Here is a 17,666-nt window from a genome sequence, read left to right on the forward strand (position 1 = left end):
TGTCAAAGCTGACTTCAGATTACTGCTGAGGTCCTGTAATTTACTGCCTGAACAGTTTCAGGAGATTAACTTGTTTTGACACTAGGGACAGAGATGGGTCAGAAGCAGGTGTAATTCAGTCAGTCTTTTATGGACATCACGTCATTGCAAAGAATTTTTAGCAGTCACAGAGCAGCCCTAACTTTTCTGAAGACACCTTTAGTGGTGAAGAGCTGAATGAACATATCAAGTGAAAGCTCTGCATTATTAAATCTTGTGGTAGATTATTAAATTGCTTTTTATTTAAAGGCTTTGAAATGATAGTTCACCGAAAAAAATTCTAACCTGTATGACTTTCTTTCGTCCGCAGGGGGTATTTTGAAAAATGTTGTCAACTGGACGCCATTCACTTGCATTTTTTTTGTTTTCATACAATAGAAGTGAATGGGGTCTAGTGCTGTTTGTTTACCAAAATGAATGCCTTCTTTTGTGTTCTGCGGAAGAAAGAAAGTCATAAAGGTTTGAAATGACATGAGAGTGAGTAAATGATGACAGAATTTTCATTTTTGGGTGAACTATCACTTAAACTGCTACAGTGTAAAGCATTAATTTAGATATATAAATTACATATGGATTGCTGAATGATAAACAGTTAACTAGTTTTTTTTGTGTGCATTGAAAAAAGTTGTTTAATAATAGATTCGTTTTTTTGTCTTGGTTGCATTCAATTCATTTTGTCATGTACATGTGGAGATGCATTATACCTGTCTAAACATGAATCTCTGCACTACTGTTTTAACTCCAAATCATGCTTTTTGTTTAGCATGTCGATCTCATTCAGAGCGCAGCAGCAAGATCTTTTCTCTGCGGCTGTTTGTTTTTACTTAAAGCCCAGGCCCTTAAAATAGCACCTCGTGTGAAATGGACTTTCACACACACTTAGACCAAATAAAACCACAACGTGAACTCAGAGAAACACCAGACACACCTTCAGCATGTTACACCTTCTTTAGCATCTACACAGGTTAAATCATGTACTCTCGTAGCCTATATAACATTAAGCACCAGTACATAAGAGCTCCTCAGCCAGTTCCATAACTTGCCTCTGAGGTATGTGGCGCTCTACTAGTACTAGACGGTGACCTGTGTGAAATTGTACTAAAATCCATGTCATGCGACTTGTATTAAAGTGATTGTGTATTCTCTGCAGTTGTTCTTGAGTATAGAGCAATTATGAAAGGCATCTTAATGACCGGTATCTCAGATAGTTCATCATAAGTGTTATCATTTTAAGTTATGCCTAAATTGTAAATTATTTTTTCATGACTTTTTCACCTTCCTCGTCTCTCGGACTGGCTTCCGGTAAAGCCAGGGCATATGAAACTAGTAATAATAAAAAACCCCGTTTTGGTTTGCGCTGCTCCGTCCTTCACCTACACAAAGTGCACTATGATACAGTTAAATGTACTTAAAGTGCTCTATTTTCACGCACTAGTTTTATACTTCGTATACAAAGAAATTCGTTTTTAGTACTTCTTAAAGGAGCAGTATGTAACATTGACACCTAGCGGTTGAGCTTGGTATCGCAGGTCAAATTCAAAATATTGGCGAAGGTTTTTTTCCCCGCCCCCTCCTCCTCCTCCTAAGACTCCACGCTCACAGGAGTTGCCAGACACTTACAGGAGTGTAATAGTTTATGCTTTCCATTACACTCCTGTAAGTGTCTGGCAACTCCTGTGATAAGTTTATCTGATAATTTATACGTTAGCACTTGTAGTGGTTTTGTTGTTTGCAAATATAACTCAATCAGCAGCTCGTTTCAGAGGTTGCGTCCTCTGGAGGTCGCATTTACGGGCCATATTGCTGTATCGTTTAAATAACCTTATTACGCGGCTCATTTGAATGCTTGATTCTGATTGGCCAGTCGCGACATTCCAACAACCGCTCAAAACTAATAACACCCTGTAACCCGTATGCTGCAAATCATTTTGAGAGGGGCATTTTAATAGTACACAAAAATGAATTATAAATATGTCTTTTAATAACATATATGACATTATATTTACAAATGATTAAACCAGTTTGCCTGTTCGTGACGTTTGAACGTCATTTCTTACTTTAAAACTGAAACTAAACGGCTTTTCCTCGCGGAAGGTCTGCATTCGGTAAAAATGAGCTAATCAAATATTTCAAATTCACATTTTATGTCCAGTTTTTTTCTCATGTGGCAAGTAGCCATGTAATAAGCAGGATAATGTACAAGCAGCCGGCTGTTATCGCGAAATAAGCCCCTTCAGTGTGATACAAGACCCTCTGCTTCGCCTCCCTAGCTATTAATGCCTACACCCACCCCAACCCTAAACCTAACCTTACAATAATTAAAAAATAGTAATTAACTGTTGTCAGCGTGACAAAAATTATGTGGTATTGAAGTGTGAATGCCAGCTGAAGGTAGCTGCCTTCTAGCCAAAACCAAATGACGCACAAGAAAAATGCGCCAGAAAACCGGTGCATTGCCTATGGCGTAGAGGCTACGGCGTAGGTCCTACGCACGACCATAACTTGCCCTTAAGCGTTCTTAACTGTGCAGTTTCATTTTGTATATTCAGCACTAAATTAATGTGTGACAATACTTTATACATATGGAAGTGTAAATAAAGTGTTTTTTTTTTACCTGGGTTCTCACATTACATTGGTTCTCATGAAACATTTTGTGTGTATTGAATTATGATTTAAATGTTGGTTCAGGTGGTCTTTTGGAATAATAGTGTGCCCTATGTGGGACGTTTGCAAACACTGTTGATTTGGAAATGTGGAGGGACATTTGTAGATGTATTTTGGGTCAGAATTTCAAGGATTTCAGAACTAGTTTCAATGAGCAGTCTTTTTGAATTGGGCTGGAGGTGTTTTTTTCTATGTGTTTTGCATAGTACATTCAGTTGGGTAAACAAATGACCAACCTCTATTTATGTTACAACCCCTTTAAAGAATTTTGACACCCATTAAATGTAAAAAAAATGATTTATTTTGAATTATTACATGTCTGCTGTCCTTAATCTAAATTACACCATTTGATTTTCAAACAGAAGCAAATAGCCCTTCTCTTTACAGCAAGGATATGCATCATGATTTTAACCTGGAAAGAAAAGGTTGTGATTTTTTACCATGCAGATAAGAGGGAGAATAGGACATTCGTTCTCTATCATTCACCTTTCCCTTGACTTTCTCATTTCCTGTGTTGTCCTTGATGAAACCAGATTTAGAGTCACATGACAAGCACGAGGCAGGAACACAAGCAGATTGGTGGTGCTGATGGTTTGAGGGGGGCGACATCAAGGGTCCAAATAATATTAAGCCCACAGGGAGGGGTTTTGTCTTTTACCTCACCTTTTGTCTTCCATTGTCTGCTCATGTCTGTCTCCTTCATCCGGCCTTGGCTGTGTGTCCTCATCACAGTCTACCTCATCACAATGTGTGATGCATATGAACAAGTAAATGAGAATAAACCCACTTTAAGAATAATGGAAGGAATGTCAAAGTGAGCCAAGGAGACCTCATAGTTTGTGTATTTCATAATACTTTATATTCACTTCATGGGCAAGGGAAATATTTGGATGGAAAAAAATGGAATTCTACAGAAAACAAAAATATTGGCAATGGCGGTATAGATGGTTTCAAAGAGACAACATAAACAAATGCAGATTTGTGCAGTCAACTTCCGGTACACATTCACAAACAATAGAGTGCCTGTAGATTATTTCTGATAACAATCAAAAGAAACCGAGAAGAACCGTTACTTGGCTAAACTTGTCTCTCCAATATTTTGAATTTAGACTCCGATACCAAGCAACCGCTGTCAGTGCATCATACGGTTTGTTTAAATGCGACCAAACTACAGGACCCATTCAACAAATTGTTTGATAAAATGAACATACAACAAAATTTGACAAATCATTTATTTAATACAATTATTATACAAAAAATAATAATATTAATTAATATTAACATAAATTAAATAAAATATAAATAGTTATATTATTAGACACTAGCCAAACACAAACCGGAAGTTAACAGGGAGTCAGGTGTGCGCACGTTCGATAAAACGGTCTATAGAGTTTGAAGAAAGACAGCATCTTTTTGATAGTGAAGCATAAATGTCTGCAAACATAACATGGAACTTTGGCATAACCCGTACTATTGAAGTATGCAGATGCTTCTCATTTAGAAGTTTACCACATGCCACTGGTTCACCTGTAGCATTTACCTGCATGTCCGGCCTTAAACTTCGCTTTCTGTTTTAAATACCTGCATCATCTGTCACTAGCATTTAAACACTTGATTAAATATTAACACTCAAATAGCCATGCTATTGTCTCGTCTGTTACATATAACATAACTTCTCTCATAACATAACATTTCCATTAAAACACCAGCCTGAATTTTAAAGAAGAAGAATTAATCGCATCGGCCATTTATAATCCAGTTAGACACAAGTCATGATCTGATGAGCACTCATCCTTCACACAGCGGAATATTTATGAGGGCTCAGGCAGAAAGGTGGATAAAACAGCAGCTAAAGCATGTGTCCAAAAATCATAAAACGTTAATGTGGGCATCTCTGCTGGAGTGATTATGTCTGTCATACTCTCAGAAAAATATTAAAATGAAACTGATGATATTTTAAAGAAACGCCTCTTTAATTCGGCCCACATTTTAAAGGCTCTTGAGGATTATATCTGATCCATTACAGGAGATCTGGATGTCTGTGTTTTAATGATGCATAGTTTTGTGATTGAAATCACATCAGTCACACATCAGTTCCAGTACATGAAGGTTAAGAATGCAGGGTGCACATTGTAATTTCACGCCTGTGAGATTAAAGGAAAGTAGTGATGACATCAGCTTGCTTGAGATTTTACCTAGTTTATTGCTTTTATATATTGTAGGTTAAACAGCCAAATTTAAAGGTCCAGTGTATAAAATTTAATGACATCTAGTGGTGAGGTTGTGAATTGCAACCAACAGCTACCTCCACCACTCACCCCTGCACTATGGCGGCTGACACAGGACTAAAGCCGCGGTTAGACATGACTTTGTGCATGCGAAGATCGTTCGGACAGTGGTACGAAAATGGGCGGTGGCGAGTCCTCCATTTTTTACATTTCTGTAAAAAGCGTGTTCGAGAGGTCACGCTGTGACGTTTTGATCGTCTATTGGTCTCACGCACTCACGTGACGCGAATTCGAAGGTCAGAGTTCAACAAACTTGAACTTTGCCACGCAGCTAAATGCGAAATATCGTTGGACGGGCTCGCGTTTCCGGTCTGTAGGGAAAAGTGTGACCGGGGCTTAAGATGTCGCCACGTTTTCGCTCCTTTGCCGAAGGAGATAACGTATTTACGAAAAACGCTCTGTAGAGCAGTTTGTCCGTTAAGGGCTACTTTAGAAACAACATGACGAATTCCATGCAAGGGGACCCGCGGTGTATGTGTCATGGTTCTGCCCCACCTTGTCTTGCTTTTCTTGACCTAGTGGCAGAACCATGATAGAACCTCTTGTTTTATGTGGAGAGAGTCAGTTTTGGTATTCCATATACTCCCTCTCTCCGGTGTGGCGTCTCTGTTCCCGCCCTTTCGTCTCGTTATTGCTTGTTAATTAGTTCATGTCCCGCACCTGTCCCCTTCTTGATTTAGTCCCCTTTATATAGTCCTCTTGTTTCATTGTCCTGTGCTGAATCATTGTACGGTCGTGTGTGTGTCATATGTGGTGAGTTCCTGTCTTGTCAGTGTAGTTTAGTTATGTTGTATTTAATTCGAGTGTTGTCTTAGTCTGGTTAGGTGTAGTTAGTCCTTGTCCTTGGTGTCATGTTTTATACCCTAGTGTTTTGTTATGTTACCCCCCCGTGGGTGTTTGTTTTGTACTTATATTTTATTAAATGTCTTGTTAACCCCTTACCCGCTGTCTGCACCTGGGTCCTCTGTCCTTGTCCTCACCACCCACGTTCATGACAGTATGTAGATAGAAATAGCTCATTCTAAGGTAATAACAACATAACTCTTCATTATGTAAGGTCTTTATACACCTCTAAACGCATAGCTATGTATATTATATTGCATTTCTGTCAATAGATCCCCCCAAAAATGACACACTGGACCTTTAGTAGATAAAAACCTGTGTAACTGTCATGAAAATAATGTAACACTGCAATTACTTTACAATCAACAGTGTCTTAAATGTACTAAAATAAGTGTATTTTTGCTAAATATGCTTTACTTCTATGTTTATATTTTAATTTTGTGGATAAAGTTACCTTGGCTGATTTCACTAGAATTGTGACTATGTGCATTGTGCCCCTGTAGTAATGGGCTCTGACAAGTCCTTCCAGTCAAAATCATTTCACAAAGCCCAACAAGCCCAGACAGATGTGGGTTAGACGTGCTTGAGGTTATCTGTTATCTGCAGTGTGTGCTAAGGTTTGACGATCAGATGAAATACAAGTGATAGATACACAGCTGAATGTGAATTTAAGTCCTTTCCTTAAAAGTGTGCATTTTTGTCTTAAATAACCGTTACTGTGTCTCTGTGACAGCTGTGTCTTAATATATCACCTCAGGACAGGCTTTAGCTGAATACGATTTTTGCTTGTTCCAGACTTCTTGTAGGAGCACCTAAGGAGAAGGCGGAGTCTGGGCTGCCTGCCAATGAGACTGGAGATATGTATGCCTGTCCAATCACAGCAGATCCCAAAGACTGTAAAAGACTGAACCTTGTTAAATCAAGTAATTTTCCAGCCATTCATACCAAACTTACATTTGAAATATGTAATTGATATAAAGTTAGTTAATAGTATTATTATCAATATTATACTTTTTGATTTTTTTTAAATAATTTTGTCACATTATAGGCTATTTGTAATATACATTTAAAGGGATAGTTTACCCAAAATGAAATTCTGTCAATGTTTACTCACCCTCATGTCATTCCAAACCTGCATGACTCTTCTGTAGAACATCTAAGATATTTTGACTTCCATTCTATGGGCACAGAACCACATTTCTCAGAATATCATCTTTTGTTTTCCACAGAAGAATGAGACATATACAGGTTTTCAACCACATGAGGGTGAATAAATTAACACAGGATTTCTGTTTTGTTATCTATAATTTCGTTAGTTTACACAGATACTAATCTAATACACAGTGCTGAAGGAATAATTGAAATGTGGGTTTCAATGATCTTTAATGGTGTCATTTATTTCAATGTAACATTCGTCCACTAGTTCTTCCTGAAAGACTAAATGAGCTAAATGAGTATTGGCCATAGTTCATCGTTAACCACTAAGCATTCTGAAGCTTATATAATATACTGATCATTGTGTGCTTGGTCTTATGCAGATCCCGATGACATGCCAAACCCTAACATTGAGGTAATAGAAGGAATGTGGCTAGGTGTGTCTGTTGCCAGTCAGAGTCATCCAGGTGGTCGTGTATTGGTGAGTTTCATAATAATGCCCCCTTCTTAAAAAGGTCAAAAAGTTTGGTCGTCATTTACTCTCCTCTGTGTTGCAACTGAATAAAAAAAATCATAAGTGTACATATAATATTTATCTCTCTGATAGGCCTGTGGTCATCGCTACATCCGGAACATGTCATCCAACTTCCGCATGATTGGAAAGTGCTTCATTCGTGGAAATAATTTAATGTATGACAAGGATGACCATCAATGGCAGTCACACGATGAGGTGTGTGACCCCATTGGAAATAAAAACTATGAGGGCATGTGTCTTGCTGGAATGTCTTCTGCCTTCACTCAGACTGATGTCATCCTAGGTGCTCCCGGTTGCTACAACTGGCAAGGTAAGGGAAGTTTGCATGCAGTAAACCAATATTTTAAATCAGTTATATAATGAAAGAATGACGTTTGTTAAATTCCCCCTTTCTCTTAATAGGGAATGCATTTTTGAAGTGGCATGATCCTGCAGATGCATGGTATACACTGAAAAGCAAGTTTCCAGATTCAGGGGATAAAGGGAATATTTATATTGGTAAGACAGTGGCGCAGCTTTAATATCGTTGCTGTCCTTCTGAAACCTTGGTTGTCCAAATTAGCTGTTTTTCAGGAAATGGAAAAAACACTGTACTTTTTAAATGATAAATACTGTGTGGTCAAAGTTGACAAGCATATTTTTATACTTAAGTAATGGTTTTCAACAGAAAATGTTCATTCTCTGATTTACATGACCATATTTTGACTCTTATCCAAAGCAGATACAGTGTTTCTATAATATTACGTTTACATTTAGCAGACGCATTTATCCAAAGTGACTTACATTGCATTGTATTATACATTTGTGCAATCCCCTGGGATCTAACCCATGACCTTGGCATTGCTAGTGCCATGCTCTAACCACTGAGCCACACTCATTTAAGGGTTTGGTGGGTTTGTTTTAATCACTACATGCATACCCTGTGAAACAAAACAATTTTCCCTTAATTTTGTTAGGGTTAGGATTTATAGCACTGATTCTTGAGATAAGGGACAAAACACATCTTTAATGCTATTTATTTGTAGTACTTTGTTAATTAGGAATGAATCAGTCTATAGACAAAAGTCTCAGATAATGGATAATGTAAGGAAACAGGCTTTTGTGAAAAAGCATTTTTTCCTAAAAATGGACATTTATTCATTACTTGTGTAAAATTTGTCAGACATACTTAAAAGCGCGCTTTTTTATTTGAATCATTTAACAACAGCGTAAATTCTTTTGTTATTTAATAATGGTGTTCAGTAAAGCTAAATAATACACTGTTTTCACATATTATGAAAAATCCAAAATTCTCCAATTCTTTTCCTTTCAATAGCAAGCATATTTAACCATTGTTTTAGGTGAATAAGACATCAGTTTAGTTGATTTTCTAATGGTAACAGAGTAAATTGAACAAAAAATCTAAAATTAATCAAAACAGTCATCTGATGATGCTGAGAATTAGTGACGGTGTTGACAAAGAGATCTAAACAGATTTAGAAAACAAAATAGAAGAGCTAACTAATGTGTATGTAATATTTTAATTCAACAAATCCATTCCAGTGGTGGGTTTTCTTCTCATTCTGGGTCTCCAGTAGCATACTGGAAAACAATATTCACACGATGAACAGAAAGTGCAGACAAGGGTCTTTAGAGTTATAGCTTCCCATGACATTTGCTGATTTATTCAGGATTATTAAAATCCTGAAGGAGTAAGGACACAAGTTTGATAGGCATTGTGCTCTATTTCAAGAATCAGTGATGGACATTTATTCAATACTTGGAACTAAGCATTCATTATTTACTACAGTAGATGATAACAACAGTGATTGCATGCAATCGATAGTTATTTTGCTTTTCGATTTCCAATTTTATTGTGTCAACAGATTGTGTCAAGAATTGTACTAACAGCGTATTAAAACTGAAAGTTGCACTTTGTTATTGGTGATTGATCTTGATTGATTGATTGTTTGATTAATTGCTTGGCAGGTTACTCAGTAGCAGTGGATCATGGGATATTAAGCACTAAGGAATACACAGTGGTAACAGGAGCCCCACGATATGAAGCCAATGGATCGGTGATAATAGCCACATCTTTAAAAACCAGTAGCATGCAAGGAAAACTCCAAGTCAATAATATTCTCATGGGGGAGCAAACTGGATCCTATTTTGGCAACAGCATTGCTCTGGTGGATCTTAACAATGACGGGTAAAGACAATTCTTGGCTTATTTCTCCATAAACTAGCGGTCATCGATTAAACAAGAAACCCTGATTTAGATAATGAAGTCCTTAATGGAGTCTTCTTATTATCCTTACAGCTGGAAGGATCTGATTGTTGGAGCACCCTTTTATTTTGAGCGGAGTAAACTTGAAGGTGGGGCGGTGTATATCTATATGAACCAGAATGGAGCTTTTCCCCAAAAAGCCGACCTGGCCCTCCATGGGTCTAAAGACTCTGCCTTTGGCATGGCTGTTGTTGCTATCGGTGATGTTAACCAGGACGGTTTCCTAGGTAAGATCTGAGGAATATTTGCTTGTTTTGCATGCTGTGTTTGATTAGTGTAGGGAACATGAATGTTGGTTTCTAATGTGGTGGTTATTCGCAGTCATTCTGCGAATATGTGAAAGGTCAGTCAGGCACGGCTCATGCTGAGGCCAAGAACATTTCACTCTACTGCCTTCTTGTGGCTTCACTAAGAAGTATTTTCTCACTGATTGTTTCTTACTCCTTTCTGTCTGTCATAGATTTTGCTGTTGGGGCTCCATATCATGAGTCAGGCATGGTGTCTGTATGGATGGGCAACAAGAATGGCATATCACACACGCCTAGTCAGGTAAGATTATGTTTTTAGAAACATTAAAATAAACAAAATTTGATCCTACTTATTTAATGCAGTTTTTATGCATTTTATCTGAATTTACTTATAGATTTGATCCTATTTACTTAATGTATACTTCCAGCGTCACTGCAAAATGTATTGTATTTTGTTGTAAAAAATTTGGTCACACTTTATTTTAAGGTCCAGTTCTCGGTTTTAGTAAACTATTAACTACGACTTTTGCTTAGTGAACTCTTAATTTGTTGCTTATTAATAGTTAGTAAAGTAGTTGTTAGGTTTAGGTATTGGGTAGGATTAGGGATGTAGAGTATGGTCATGTAGAATATGTGCTATATTAGTGCTTATAAACAGCCAATATGCTAATAATAGGCATGCTAATAAGCAACTAGTTAATACTGAGAATTGGTCCTTATACTAAAGTGTTACCAAATTTTTTTGTATTAAATATAAATGTTAATGAAGTGACCATGAAATCAAAATGACAATTCTTATTTTTTTAATGGAATATTGCATTTTTTATCATGAGTGATTTATCCATCAAATGATTATTATTATTATTTTATTTCATGTGCATGCATAATCTTTCATTAAAATCAGAAATGTCCCCTCCCCCTCCAAATGACACTTTTTTGCATGATATGTCTCGGCCAGAGGGCGGGACTATTGACTGTCCAATGGCCAGCCTTAATTAAATCTAATCAAGCTCCGCCCTACATTTTTCTAAATTTAGAAACCATTACACTCAGATATACATCACAATTCAGAAGAAAACACCATCACAACTTCTATTTTATGCTGACATTAAAAGTTCTATTGTCATGTGATAATAGGCCGTGTTAATAGGCCGTGTTATTACATTTTAGCAATTTTTCATAAATTCTTTTAATGTGAGAATCAGGTTTTGTTTTACAACTATTAGAGGTTAACGCTCCTGATTTAACTGTTGCTATACAACAATACAACTACAACTTAATCCACAGTGAGCGAGCATTAAAAACATACTGTACATAAATAACATTCATATGACAAAATCACGCTTAGGAAATTTTACCGCAAATGTATTACTTCTGCTTTTACATTGTTTCCCAGGTCATTGAGGGGAAAGATATCGCAGGTGCTGGATTCCAGACATTTGGTTATTCCATCAGTGGTGGCTTGGATGTGGACAGCAACAGTTACCCTGATATATTGGTTGGATCATTAGATGACCGTGTGGTTCTGCTTAGGTGAGTTGATAGTGAAGTTGGGTAACATAAAGCTGGCAAATATAAAAAAAAAGATTCCAAGATACACTACATGTATTGGTGTAGCATTTCGGGAACTATATCTTACTATATTTTCTTCTGTATTCCTCATAAGGGCCCGTCCAGTGATTCACCTAAAGAAGACTTTTACTGTGACACCAGAAGTTATTGACCCCAATGATTGTGATTCCTGGTACAAAAGTTGACTTTCATAGAAATGCACACAGTTCACCGTATTGATACGTACATCTTTGTAGGCACAAATGCTACGTTTTTGAGAATATAGTCAAACAATTCTAAAAGTGTAACTTGTGATTCTCCCATGTCAGACTTCTTTATTTTCTCCACTCCATGCATTGTTTAAAACCATACAATTGTTTTTTCTTGCTCCAGTATAAAGGCAACAATCTGTCTCTCCTACACACTAAGCACTGGCAGTACCAGTTCCCAGAAGAGTATTAGTAAGTGCTACATCACCATGCTTTACCCTAAATACACATCCAAGCATCCTACAAGCATGATTCAACGTGCCGTTTTATGTTCTGAGTGTCTGGATTCAGATCCGACATGTAGTTCTAAGAAAGCTCTGTTGTTTCGCCAGCTTTTCAATATACAGTAGATGCTGATCCGTATCATCGGAGTCCTCGTGTTCGTTTCCGTGACAACAGAGAGGGCAGAATGTCCGTTAATCCGTCTGGTGAATGTCGTTCTTTGACTCTCGAGCTTGTGGTATGAAACAAGGCCGCTTTTAAACCTTTCATCTTATTACTCTTTGATACAGAAGCTGATATGTTTTGGAATATTCTGTCACGTGTGGTCAGTATGAGGCTCAACGTCTCTTTTGTCTGTGTCTAACTTTGACAGTCCAAGACCATTCAAGACAAAGTGGCTCCGATAGTTTTTTTGCTGAGCATATCTTTGGTGGAACCTCCTCCGTCAGCCGGAGCGGCGGTGGAAGATCTCGGTGCTTTTCCTGTGATCAGCCAGAAGGAAGTTCTGACAGGCAGGACTGAGGTATCGCACAGTTTGCTTTGCTGGAGCGCAAATAGAGTTATATTAGAGACGTAATGTTTGCCCTGCACCACCTGGCTGTGTTTTCAGCTCCACACAACCAATGCCATCTCGTTCTTTAGATTCACATTCAGAAAGCATGTGGACCGGATAACAAATGCGAGAGCAACCTTCAAACGACGGCTGTGTACACAGATGAGCAGAACAGACCGTTTCCCACGTAAGTCACGTATTGCTCTTCATGTGAAAGGAGAAATAGATGATTCACAGACTGAATCAATGTCTTGTATAATGCTATAAAGAATACAGCCAATCAGATCTTTACTTCCTACAAGGGCAGCTGGGGTTGCAAATGTCTTTCCTTTTACCCACACTGAATGAAGACATCGTATAACAGACGTCAAATGAACTATATATCAACATTGGCCAAACAGCGTTTTAAGAGTTTAGTATACCAGCAGGGTTTTTGCTTGCGTGATGCTGCTTTATTAATAAACGTTGGTGTGTTTCTGCAGGCAGGATGGCCGGCAGGTTTTCCTCTACACGGCTGAAGTGAAGAAGCTGAGGTTGATGGTAATTGTAACCAACTTTCCATCAGAGGACAGGAGAGCAGAAAATGCTTACAGCGCTGTTTTAAATGTCACTATTCCCACCTCACTCAGCTTCTCTAGTCTGAGCCCCAAGGTAAGAAGCAAAGGCCTTAAGATCATTTCAGTTTTTTACTTCTGTCTAAACTTTCAATAATTCATTACACAGTGCACATCAGTTTCTCATGTAACACTTCTCCTCATTGTTATTTAAAAAATCACACCGTCATAAAAAAGGTTTAAAATTGCTGGGGTGGTAGCCTTAAAGGTATACAACAAATAAAATGTTGTACATTTTTGGGGACATATGTTATTATTAGGACCTATTGTGTACCAGTTAAATATTGGGGGTATAAAACATTTAACTGTACCTTTGAAAAGTTCCTTAGGGTACAATAATGGACCCCAAAAGGAACAACTTTACATTATGTTCTGTATACCTGTAAAGGTACAAAAAATAACCTTAGCGACAAAGTCGACGATTTAAGGTTTGACGATATTAAACCTTTTTTTGACAGTGCATGACATGTCTTGACTGGACAATATGGCACATAATATGCAAAGTTGTAAAATCCAGCTCAAGACATTTTTTTGTGATTTACTACATAAAGTCATCCAACGTAAAGAAAGTTCTGTAAAAATATTATATTGATTTCTTTATTATGGACTGAGTAAGGCCGTGTCAAAGACTTAAGTTTTTTTTACGTACAATTTTACGTTTAAGTATCTTACACAAAAAATACATAGTTCCAATAAAATAATTCATTTCAGTATTTCAAATAATTAGTATTCAGTATTATAATAATAACAATGATAATTTAATTCATTATGATAATTTGAATACTGTATTTCAAAATCTGTTCTATAGATGGTCTCAGCTGCAACAACATAAACAAACCCTATGTGGCCCAAACTTAACTACTGGTAGACCTCCTCAAAGAACTTTTGAGCTCATAATTAGATTTTGAGACTTTATCCTGAATTTCACAGACGGCCACAAATGTTTCAGCATTCTGCTGTACCATTTTTATACTATACCAGCATTATAGTGGGAGGGATTTACATGTTGTCATGTAACACCTGTGTCCTGTGTAAACACTGTGTAACTGTAGGTTGTTGAATAGCGAGTTGGCATATTAATGCAGTATTAAACTGATGTGTGTGTGTGTGTCTCTCTCAGCTGTTTATATAACGGCCTCAAATGAGGCTCATCCAGTCACATTTATAATGCAATTCTGTCTTTTGTTTTTAACTCAAGTGTTATATAATCTCAGATTGTTTTTGCAGTGATGCTTATCATTTATTTGTTATGAGTAATCTCATTTTGTGTTATGCATCTATCAAGTTCCAGATGAAAAAGAAAGTAATCAAATGAGTCTTGCATTGAGAAATACACATGACTAAATAGGCATTAAAATTGTATTGTCCACACGGTTATATAATGAGCCAAATAAATTACATTTTGGAGTTTTTACTAGCAACAAATATGTATCATTATGATATAAGATGCTGTTTATAGCACATAGTTTACTGGTATCATTAATCTAAAGAGAATTGATATCTGGCTCTTGTGGTTAATGGGGTCTTGCTTATTGCCCCCTAACCTTCAGTCCATGTTTTTGTTGCTTTACAGAACTTGAGTGTTGAGTTATCTCCTGAAGGGCCTTTTCTTCTGTGTACACTGGGAGATCCTTTCAAAAGCAGTCAGAAGGTGGGTTCTCATAACCACTCCTGAACTCACATCCATTTATACACATACTGCACATAACACGATATAGAGCAACAGTACGATGCATGGATTACATCTAGTATTCAATGTTTTTTTTATTATTATTATTTATTGGCGACAGTAGATATGGTAATAGAATCTGAATTGAGCCTAAAGTAGTAATGAAAAGCATTACTAATAGAGCTGTAATGGATTTTAAGGTGGATAAAGCATTTTGTTGTGGTCACTTCTATCTTTCACAGGTGGAGATTGAGATCACCTTCGAAACAACGGGAATCACGATAGATATGCTGGAGATTCAGACCGAGCTGCAACTCTCAACGTACGGAAAGGATATGAATGAATTCAGATTCTAAGATAGATTGTTAACTAGAACTGTAAAAAAAAGGATATTTCTAATCAAGGCACACCTATTAATATCATTTAACACTGCCACTGTTGCTTCTTTCATGAGAATCCAGTGCATAAGCATTGCAAGTTCCCCACAGTGATTCATTAGTCAGGTTTACTGCTTTAACTACATGAAGATAAAGTTCAAAGGGTTTGATTCAGATTTGGACACTTGCTGATGATTTCATCTGCACTTCTCAGGCGGAGTGATCAAAATGATCTACAGCCCCTGTCGAGAGTGCTGATGGTGGAGTACATCCTGCGGCCTACCTTTCTTGTGTGAGTTATGTGCTATTTTACGCTTAAAGCATTTCAGCGTATCTTCACTGCTTTTCAAAGTAATGTCAAAAATGACTCATGTTACAGTTGTGAATTCAGCATTTTAGCCTGTCTTTTGACATTAAACACTACCAAGAGCTACATACAAATCTGAGTATGTCTTATGCCTATTTATAGTTTGTTTAAAAATCTTCACTTTTTCTGTAGATCCCCCATCCAGTTTAGGACAGAATTCAGTGGCAAAGTCGTGGGGGAATCGGCTATGAAATCCACCAGCGATATGGGAAGCCCAGTGGAATTCAACTTCACGGTAAGACTATTTTTACAGTCTTTGGCATACAACTCACAGCTCAAAAACTGCCAGACAGGGTTGTGAAATTGCACAGGGATACGCCAATAAAATAAAATGACACCTTTTCATAATTTCAATGGAAAAACAATAGCTTATGTAAGTAACATCTGTCGCAACTTTCTTGCTTTCTAACAACTTTCACCCTAATGGAAATGTTATCATTAGATGTTTTCTACGATGTCGAAAGGTTTTTATTTCTGCAGTCCATGTGGCACTGCATAAATAAAATATTACTCTCATATCACAAATAAGTTATTCAAAAACAAAGTATGAGAAACAAAATCGTGATGAGCGCTCACGATTTTGTGTCGGTGTTGCCATTTCACCAAGACAATGATTCATTATGCTGTAAAATGACCTGCGATATTTGTCATAGATATACAAAGCAACAACTGATCAATCATTTTATATACTTCTTTAAAATATAAAAGAATAATTCACAATATAGTTTCATGTCCTATTTTTAACACTGCTATTTTAAAAACAGTGTTACGGTAAATAAAGAAAGACAGTTACTTAGTGTAGTTATGTTGTGTGTGTTCACTTATCCGCAGGTGGGGCTTTCAGGAAAACCTCTTTCAGGAAATCTGGGCCATCTAGAAATGGTCTTTCAGTGGCCTTATGCAGTGGCCAATGAGAAGTGGGTACTTTACCTGTCAGAGATCCAGATGACAGGAACATCCCAACCCTCTTGTGTCCCTGCAGGAAACATCATTAACCCTCTCAATAAAACAGTAAGTCACTGGACGTATGACTGTCAGTTTCTTTTGTAATACAGTGCACTTAAAGGGCTAGCTCACACATAAATGAACGTTTATGTTATCATTTATATACTTTCATGTCATGTCTTGATTCCTACCTGTACCAGAATGTTGGCATTATACAATGAAAGTGACTATCAGTGTCCTAAATTCATGTTCACATCACCTTCTTGTGTGGACCTTATGCTGAGAAAAAGATGAAAGGGTTTTCAGTTTTTTGTGTACTTTACCTTTGAATCCCTCTCACAAGAATCGCATAGCGAGAGCTCTGAATTGTGGAGCTCGTCCTTTCCAAAAATGTGTAACCCGTACCTCTCACCACAATCTCTCCCAATATAAGCCATATAGGAGTTACCTTTTAAAAATGCTTATGCCTACTAAAAAATAGAAGGTGCTTCTGGGAGTTAGACTGTCTATCTCTCTGTGCCTATAAGGTAGTGAGACAAGGCCTTACGAAGAATCTAAACCATGGCTATTCAGTTCCGGTCTGGAAACTTCAACTCTATCCTTTGTTACACAATTAATAAACACAATTCGAGAACATCATATGTACATCAAAAATATGCTGGTTGAAGGTGATTTACGCTCATCGATATGGTTTAATGTTACAGAACGTTATTTTTCTAATTCTAGTGCACTTAATGTAATGTCCTTGTTAATTATTTGCATGTATTATGTCCCATGGATAGGTGTCAGAGCACAAGTCTGGAAGGAAAAAGAGAGACGAGACCTCCATTGAATCTGACCTATCTGAGCCACAGGCCTCTCTTATCCCACGGGGCATCCACAGGAGAACTGTCAACCTGGTGAATATATCAGTCTCCTTAACCATTGTTTGGTTGCTAGGCAACTGGATAAAACTGCCATGTCTTCTCTGATAGTTTGCATGATCAAGTGTACAACAGAGACTTGACAGGTTTTTCAAATAATTAAGAGTGTACTTCTGTCACTCCTCATTGGCTCTCAAT

At 37.3% G+C, this 17,666-nt stretch overlaps 1 protein-coding gene across 4 annotated transcripts in view; it reads left to right on the forward strand.

Moving 5' to 3' along the window:
* The window catches only part of itga3a (integrin, alpha 3a), a 34,611-nt gene that overhangs the window by 7,274 nt on the left and 9,671 nt on the right, over nucleotides 1-17,666 (forward strand). For all 4 annotated transcript variants that reach the window (XM_057346219.1, XM_057346221.1, XM_057346220.1 and 1 more), the window contains exons 2-21: nucleotides 6,630-6,757; nucleotides 7,373-7,470; nucleotides 7,597-7,834; nucleotides 7,927-8,022; nucleotides 9,493-9,712; nucleotides 9,824-10,017; nucleotides 10,251-10,339; nucleotides 11,435-11,571; nucleotides 11,705-11,782; nucleotides 11,983-12,050; nucleotides 12,191-12,318; nucleotides 12,454-12,603; nucleotides 12,723-12,820; nucleotides 13,116-13,284; nucleotides 14,821-14,898; nucleotides 15,159-15,238; nucleotides 15,508-15,585; nucleotides 15,793-15,895; nucleotides 16,492-16,671; nucleotides 17,388-17,504. In XM_057346219.1, the coding sequence (XP_057202202.1) occupies nucleotides 6,630-6,757; nucleotides 7,373-7,470; nucleotides 7,597-7,834; nucleotides 7,927-8,022; nucleotides 9,493-9,712; nucleotides 9,824-10,017; nucleotides 10,251-10,339; nucleotides 11,435-11,571; nucleotides 11,705-11,782; nucleotides 11,983-12,050; nucleotides 12,191-12,318; nucleotides 12,454-12,603; nucleotides 12,723-12,820; nucleotides 13,116-13,284; nucleotides 14,821-14,898; nucleotides 15,159-15,238; nucleotides 15,508-15,585; nucleotides 15,793-15,895; nucleotides 16,492-16,671; nucleotides 17,388-17,504 (2,527 nt within the window). The remainder of the gene's footprint in view (nucleotides 1-6,629; nucleotides 6,758-7,372; nucleotides 7,471-7,596; nucleotides 7,835-7,926; nucleotides 8,023-9,492; nucleotides 9,713-9,823; nucleotides 10,018-10,250; nucleotides 10,340-11,434; nucleotides 11,572-11,704; nucleotides 11,783-11,982; nucleotides 12,051-12,190; nucleotides 12,319-12,453; nucleotides 12,604-12,722; nucleotides 12,821-13,115; nucleotides 13,285-14,820; nucleotides 14,899-15,158; nucleotides 15,239-15,507; nucleotides 15,586-15,792; nucleotides 15,896-16,491; nucleotides 16,672-17,387; nucleotides 17,505-17,666) is intronic.

Source organism: Triplophysa rosa, linkage group LG11 (genome assembly GCF_024868665.1).
Source record: "Triplophysa rosa linkage group LG11, Trosa_1v2, whole genome shotgun sequence".
NCBI lineage: Eukaryota > Metazoa > Chordata > Actinopteri > Cypriniformes > Nemacheilidae > Triplophysa > Triplophysa rosa.